At 34.5% G+C, this 6796-nt stretch overlaps 1 protein-coding gene across 2 annotated transcripts; it reads left to right on the top strand.

Moving 5' to 3' along the window:
• Positions 1-267: 267 nt before the first annotated feature.
• Positions 268-3511, top strand: LOC139886232 (F-box protein At1g52495-like). Of its 2 annotated transcripts, XM_071869980.1 has the most exons (4): positions 268-517; positions 814-995; positions 1284-1313; positions 2022-3511. In XM_071869980.1, exons 2-4 carry the CDS (start codon positions 830-832, stop codon positions 2744-2746), a joined length of 921 nt encoding a protein of 306 aa, XP_071726081.1. In that variant the 5' UTR covers positions 268-517; positions 814-829; the 3' UTR covers positions 2747-3511. The 2 variants fall into 2 exon arrangements, with proteins under 2 accessions (XP_071726081.1, XP_071726082.1); XM_071869981.1 differs by lacking the exon at positions 1284-1313.
• Positions 3512-6796: the final 3285 nt, after the last annotated feature.

Raw genomic sequence — 6796 nt, 5'->3', positions numbered from 1 at the left:
ATGAAAATAGCTGCGTTGAAAACGAACACCTAACCACAACGACATACAAAACGGAGCTTACAACATAACCCGTTTTCCCGTCTGTATACACATAACGCTACGTTAAATATGAATACTCACGTTGAAAAACCCCGCCGCAACGCGTGGGCCGGTCCGGTACTAGTTACGATATATCATAAGCTCAAGAAGTTGATTTGGTTGAAATATTGAATATTAGAAATCACAACAATCCTAACCCCATTATGCACTCACGATATGCCGTTTTTTTCTTCTTAATTGGAGAGCAGGCAACACTATTCTTGAGCCCAATTTAAAAAGCAGCCCAAATTAATTAATTCACTTAGAAGATTCCGGTCCACCAAATCAATCCAGACACCTCATAATTTTCTCTGCGTAAGATTCGTCTTCTTCAACAACCAGATCTAGGGTTTCTTCAGCAACACAATTGCGTATTCTGAAACCTACAAGTGAGAATAAAAAATTACACCTCTCGATTCTGAAACCTAGAACGATTCAGGTGACTGAAGAAGTTTATGTGACATCATAGTCACTCTATTTTTTCTAATTGGTGATTTGATCGTTATGTTTGATGATTTAATTGGTGATTTTAATATGAGGATTCGAATTTTCTGATAAATTTGATTGTTATATTTTGATTTTGTAGATTGACTTTGTGTTTATGAAACATCAGTCACACTTATATATATATATATATATATATATATATATATATATATATATATATATATATATATATGCTTGATTGATTGATTGATTGATGGTTTGTGATCATCTGGCTTATGCCTTGCACAGATTTCATCATCACCACATGGAACAAGCAAACCCCATCGTACCTGACACCGCCATCGTCTGTTGTTGCAACAACATTTACAAAAGAAGAAGAAGAAAAGTAAAAGAGGCAAAATCTGGCCACAATCACAATCCCCTGGAGAATACTGATATCCACAACCCTCTCAAAAAGATGCAAACTTCAGGTATGAAATTTATATATATAAGTATGTTTTTGTGTTTGAAGTTTGTGTCTGCAAACCATCGACACCCACACTCCCACTATCTATAATATATATATATATATATATATATATATATATATATATATATATATATATATATATATATATATATATATATATATATATATATATATATATATATATATATATATATATATATATATATATATCATCTTACTAAATATAAATAAATGTGAAACGTGATGTGAAGTGGGCATTATGTATGAATTGTTTGATTTGATGAAACAGGCAAACAGCTCTGGTATCCAAAACGCGAAGGTTAGCTAGCTAGCTCATATTAATTAATTAATGGAGAAATCTAGTATTAATCTCTTTTTAAATACGCACACATACATACATATTATATCTGGCCTTTTTTTCCTGATCATATTATATTTTGCCTTTTTTCTTTAATGGCTAAATAAATCTACTACGTATTATTATTTAGATTATGAGGATTCGATTTTCTGTTGATTTAATTGTTATGTTTTGATTTTGTAGATTTACTTTGTGTTTATGAAACATCAGTCACTTTATTCTTTCTAATTGGTGTTGTTGTTGATAACGTTGTTACTATTTCTTTTATGTATATGCTTGATTGATTGATTGATGGTGTACCTCCTTTGTGAGCACCGGGCTTGTGCCTTGCACAGATTTCGTCATCACCACATGGAACAACATAGGATTTGTAGTTAGTTAACTTATTTCCTATTTTTAGCTTTTTCTCTATTTAATTTTCCAAAAAAAAAAAAAAATAATGATATGGTGGTGAAAATGGTATCTATGCTTACAAACTTTTACCATGTACAGACCACCATAATGTTGCTGCAACAGTAGCCAGACCAGTGTATGTGTAATGCTTCTCAAGCAACACTACTTTATTCACCACCACCACCACCCTTGTAGTATTCAATTCAAAAGATTCGTGAATTGTTTTCGGTTGTTCAAATTAAAATTAATTCTAAATCCTGATGTATTGCATTGCAGGGGGATTTTCTAATTATCATCATCATAAAAAACAAAAAAAACGAACCCGTGCTATATCGACGACAATTATAGTTGGTGATGAGTTGCCGGTTGACATCATATACAACATCTTGTCTAGAATGCCTCTAAAATCTTTGGCTCGTTTTCAATGTGTAAGCAAGGTTTGGTGCAACTATATTAACTATCCGTATCTTGAAATCATGCATCATGCCAAACGAGGTATGAAAGATGATCCCACGATGCTCATCACGTTCCAGTATGCGTATGCATCTGCATCTGCATCACTCACTATGTTGGTAACTAAAGAAGAAGATGAAGAAGAAGAAGAAAAATCTACTGCAACTAGTCATGAAGAGGTGGTGATCACAACAAAGAAGAATCCACTAACACCGTATATGGAGTTTGTCTGTAAAGACTGGGGTCCTAGATATTATTTCGAAAAAGACATAATTCTAGGTTCCTGCAAGGGTCTGATATTTTCATCACAAGACAACAACGTAGACGATGGCACCACCGTTTTACTTGTGATCAATCCTTTAAAGAAAGAATGTTATAAGCTGCCACCCATCAAAATTTGGTCATGTAATACATTAGCATTTGAAGAACGCGAGGCATGCGGGCTTGGTTATGATGATTCTACCAATACTTACAAAATGGTGTGTGTTGTGCTTCGAAATCAACAAAAGATTTCAAGTCGTATCAACTCGATCTTGGTGATGTGGTGAAGGAGGATTTATGCACCATGGTACATGTATTTGGGGCCACGGACTCATCATCATCATCATCATGGCGGCAGATACCCGTAGTTCCACCGTATCCCATAAGTGGTGAAGCTGTATTTGCTAATGGATGTTTGCACTGTTTGGTTAGTGATCATCTTAAATATTGGCCATCTAATGCACCAAAGAAAGTAATATGTTTTGACATGATGAAAGGGGAATTTGGGTTGATAGAAGAACCACTTCCTAATACACGTTTTCGTAGAGGTAGGGAGCATTTGGTTGATCTAGATGGTCAAGTTGGACTTGTGTATGATGATATCAGGACGTCCTCTTGCATAGAGGTGTGGTTACTACTGAATCATCATCATAATAAAACAACAAAATGTTGGAGTTGGGTACTCCATTGCCGGTTCGATAGAAAACCGCCTCTTCCTCTTAACACATGTATAAAGGTTATAGGATACTGGAACAAGGATGCAGGCGACTTATTAATAACAGACACTACCTGTAGGAGACGCTTGTTTATTTACCGCTTAAAACAAGGCGTTTTGCATGAAGCCAACTTTATTTATCAGAGGGTCGGCCAGCTAGAACAAATATTCGACTGTATCAACCTACGTTTTCTTCCATCCTCCGCCGCAGTTCAATCAACAACAGATGATCACCGATTCTCTTCTGTACTAAGTAGACCAACTATATGCGAGTAAACTTTATTATTTATCATGATAATAAACGTGTTTAATTTATTATATTGTGAAGTTAAATAAATGGAGGACTCGTATATATAATCAACAGATTATATAGTAAACTTTATTTTACCTCAGATGCAACACCAACTCATCCTATTCACTTAATTTTTTCCTCACACTTGTACAAATTATATATTTGCAATTCATATACGTAGTATTACCTTACAATAAAAGCTTTGACCACCATTTACTGGAACAACAAAACAATGAAGGGCTTGAGAATGTTGATCCACCGTCATAACATCAACAGAATTGGGGTCCCAACCCACAATGACTAGTACCACCAGTACAACTTGCAGCATTAGAAATCCAGTCCCACACAGGAAACGTAGAACTGGAAACTTTATTTAAATTAGATTTATGTACATGGGTCTCCATCATACCAAACATACTAAAACTACCATCATTCAAAAAAAAAAATTAACCTCTTTTTGATTAGAAGTATTATATTATTGATGCCTCTAACCTTCCAAGCAACTTTTAGAGACGTTGGGAAACATTAGGGATTGTGCTATATCCTCAATACCCTTTTGCTGGACAGCTTCATCCTCATCATTCAATCTCATAGAAGCAACAGTACCAGTTTCAGATTGCACATCTTCTACATTATCAAACTCATAAAGGCTAATCATACCACACTCCTTACATCAAGTTATAATAGTCAATCATTTTACTATTCCAATTTAACCTTAAACGATCAGGAGGATATTGCTTACTAGAGACAAACTCATCAATTTCTTTGATGTCAATGTGGTAAAGTTCATATTCAGTGTTCCATTCTGCATCATCACTATCATCCATATCATCATACTCTTCTGCTAATACTCCATACATATTCTTTGAAGTAAACTTGTTTAAAGATGATTCACCAGCAACAACATTCTCCTTAAGCCCTTGCACATTCTTTGGAACATTCCTCTGTTTTTAAAAAATTTTAGCCATCAAATTAGAAACATCAATCAACTGGAACAGTCTTCTCCTCAATCACCTTAGCCATATCAGTCAAAACAGTTTGATTGTCTACTTTTTTGGTACCACTTGTAGATGCCTGTGCATTGGAATTTTTTGCATGCATCCATTTAGTAGCATTTTGCTGCCTAATTTTATCAAACTTGTTACCTTGAAATGGTAAAGTTCCACCTCTTTTGAAATTTGGATTTTTACCACTTGATACATTATTTTGGACATTTCCACTATTGCTCTTTTTATTATCACCTGCAAACTTCAACCTATCAAAGACTCTACCCTTCTTGCCAACCACCTGGAACCCATCTTCATTCCCACCTTCATTCACATTGATTATATCAACAACTGCATCAACCCTAATAGCATCTTTAATAACTTGAGCTGCTATTTCATCTTCTGTTCTTGGTCTCTTTATACAACTTTTGAATGAATGCCCAAATACCTTGCAATGAGTGCAAATTGGAGGCTTCCATTGATAGGTCACTTCAAGTTGCCCTACTTTAGCAGGGAATGAACCAATGGTAGGGTAAGCAAACTCAACACAGCTAGGAAGTTCCTCAACTGCATTAATTTCAGTCAACACCCTAGCAAAGCCTAATCTACCACTTTTGTTCAAACATCTGTCTGCAGTGACTTTATCCATTGTATTTGGCCTGCCAACACTGCTAACAAGCTTACCCCAGGTTCCCATTGATTAACAAAAAATGGAACATTATTCACCAACCAAGGACCACTCTCAAGGACATCCTTCATACCTTTTTCACTTTTGAACTTGCAAAGGTAAAATCCAGCTGCAGTCTTAGTAACTTTTTCACTTTTGAACTCTCAAGAACATCCTTCATACCTTTTTCACTTTTGAAATTTGGTTTGTGTCGGGTCAAAACGGGTTTTATTGTTATTTGTTTTTGTCATTTAGATTGTTTAGATAAGTTTGAGAAAGCTGTGTTAAAATTTGTAAAAGACAATGTAAAAAAAACATTCAATGAAAAATACATCTTGTTCTTAATAGCAGTTTTTCCAAGGTTTGAAATTCATTTTGCCGCCAAATGGGTTTCCTTCTCCACATTCTTACAGGACTATCCAAGAATTTTCTTATGAATCGACCCCTGTTCTTACTTTTCTTTAGGATTTTTATAGGTTTAGTTGTTTCAAGCACGAATATTAGTTAACATATGTTGGCAGAGCAGAATAGACTAGTTCTAAACGATCTAGTACGTTCACTTCGTTTCTAACTTCAGTGTTTTAAGCTTAGATTGAAATTTTTTGTTCACCAATTTGACTTTTCCAAAACTTTGACTTTTAGTCGAAATTTGAGAATTTGTTGTTGAAGATTCGATTGCTTCGTTTTAGATCATCATAGAATAAATCAGTCCGTCTAATTTGATCTTTTTTATGCTGTAATCGAAACTAGAGTTTGTGTTTGACCTTCTCAGCGGTCAAACTTCGAATCGAATTGATAAGATCTTTGATTCATTAGAATCGGGAAGTGAAATGAATCTGCTTTGTTTCTTGGCACGTTATGTAACTTGATTGAGATGCGGTGTTGAACAAGAAGATAATAAAAACATTATTATTATATTTACCAATAAATCACAAGTACTAAACTGATGTTGGTTAGTAGCATATTGAGAACAATCACATAATAAAAAGCGATGGAAAATGTATATATTGTATTTTACTATCCTTTTTGTAATGTAGTTCTAAAGATAATATATAATGCATCAGAAAATTCAGCCTGTCTCGATTATAAATTCGATTTTGTTTTCGAGACGTATCAGCGTTCGAATGCTTTATGTTTGCAACTCTTCACCAAAGAACTAGAAGCAAGCTTCCCCTGGGCAGTCCGATGTGTCTTCGATTATTTCCCGCCAATTAAATGATCATGGAGGCTCTACAAACAACACTCAGGTACGTTTATTTTCCATCACGTTGTTTCATTGCTTTCATAAAGTTTAGCTGTTTATATAACCACTGTGGCAATATGTTATATATACCCATATGCAGTTTCAGGAGCTTGTTAGACGTCTATGCTTTTGGAAAGATTTAATGGTATGTAGATGTATGGTGCTGACTTTTTTTTTTTTTTTTTTTTTTTTTTTTTAAAGTAGGCATTCAACCCCCATTATATGGAAATGGGTATTTGAATTATATTTTGCCAGTAATGGGTCAAAACTGGTAAAATTGTTAGATATAGAAAATTGCTATCTACGATACAATTAAACATGTAAACAAGTAAATGGATAAGGTTCTTAATATATAATTTTATCAAATGTATGTGGTCCGGCCAAGTTATCCTGTGACTGTTTTTGACCCTCCTTTACCTGGCCACCCCAAGATA

Source organism: Rutidosis leptorrhynchoides, chromosome 1 (assembly GCF_046630445.1).
Source record: "Rutidosis leptorrhynchoides isolate AG116_Rl617_1_P2 chromosome 1, CSIRO_AGI_Rlap_v1, whole genome shotgun sequence".
NCBI classification, from domain to species: Eukaryota; Viridiplantae; Streptophyta; class Magnoliopsida; order Asterales; family Asteraceae; genus Rutidosis; species Rutidosis leptorrhynchoides.
This window is presented reverse-complemented; position numbering and strand designations above follow the sequence as displayed.

Coding starts and splice junctions, on each gene's coding strand:
- LOC139886232 (XM_071869980.1), top strand. CDS start 830: ATGGAACAAGCAAACCCCATCGTACCTGACACCGCCATCGTCTGTTGT. Junction 996..1,283: donor CAAAAAGATGCAAACTTCAG/GTATGAAATTTA, acceptor TTGATGAAACAG/GCAAACAGCTCTGGTATCCA. Junction 1,314..2,021: donor CTGGTATCCAAAACGCGAAG/GTTAGCTAGCTA, acceptor ATTGCATTGCAG/GGGGATTTTCTAATTATCAT.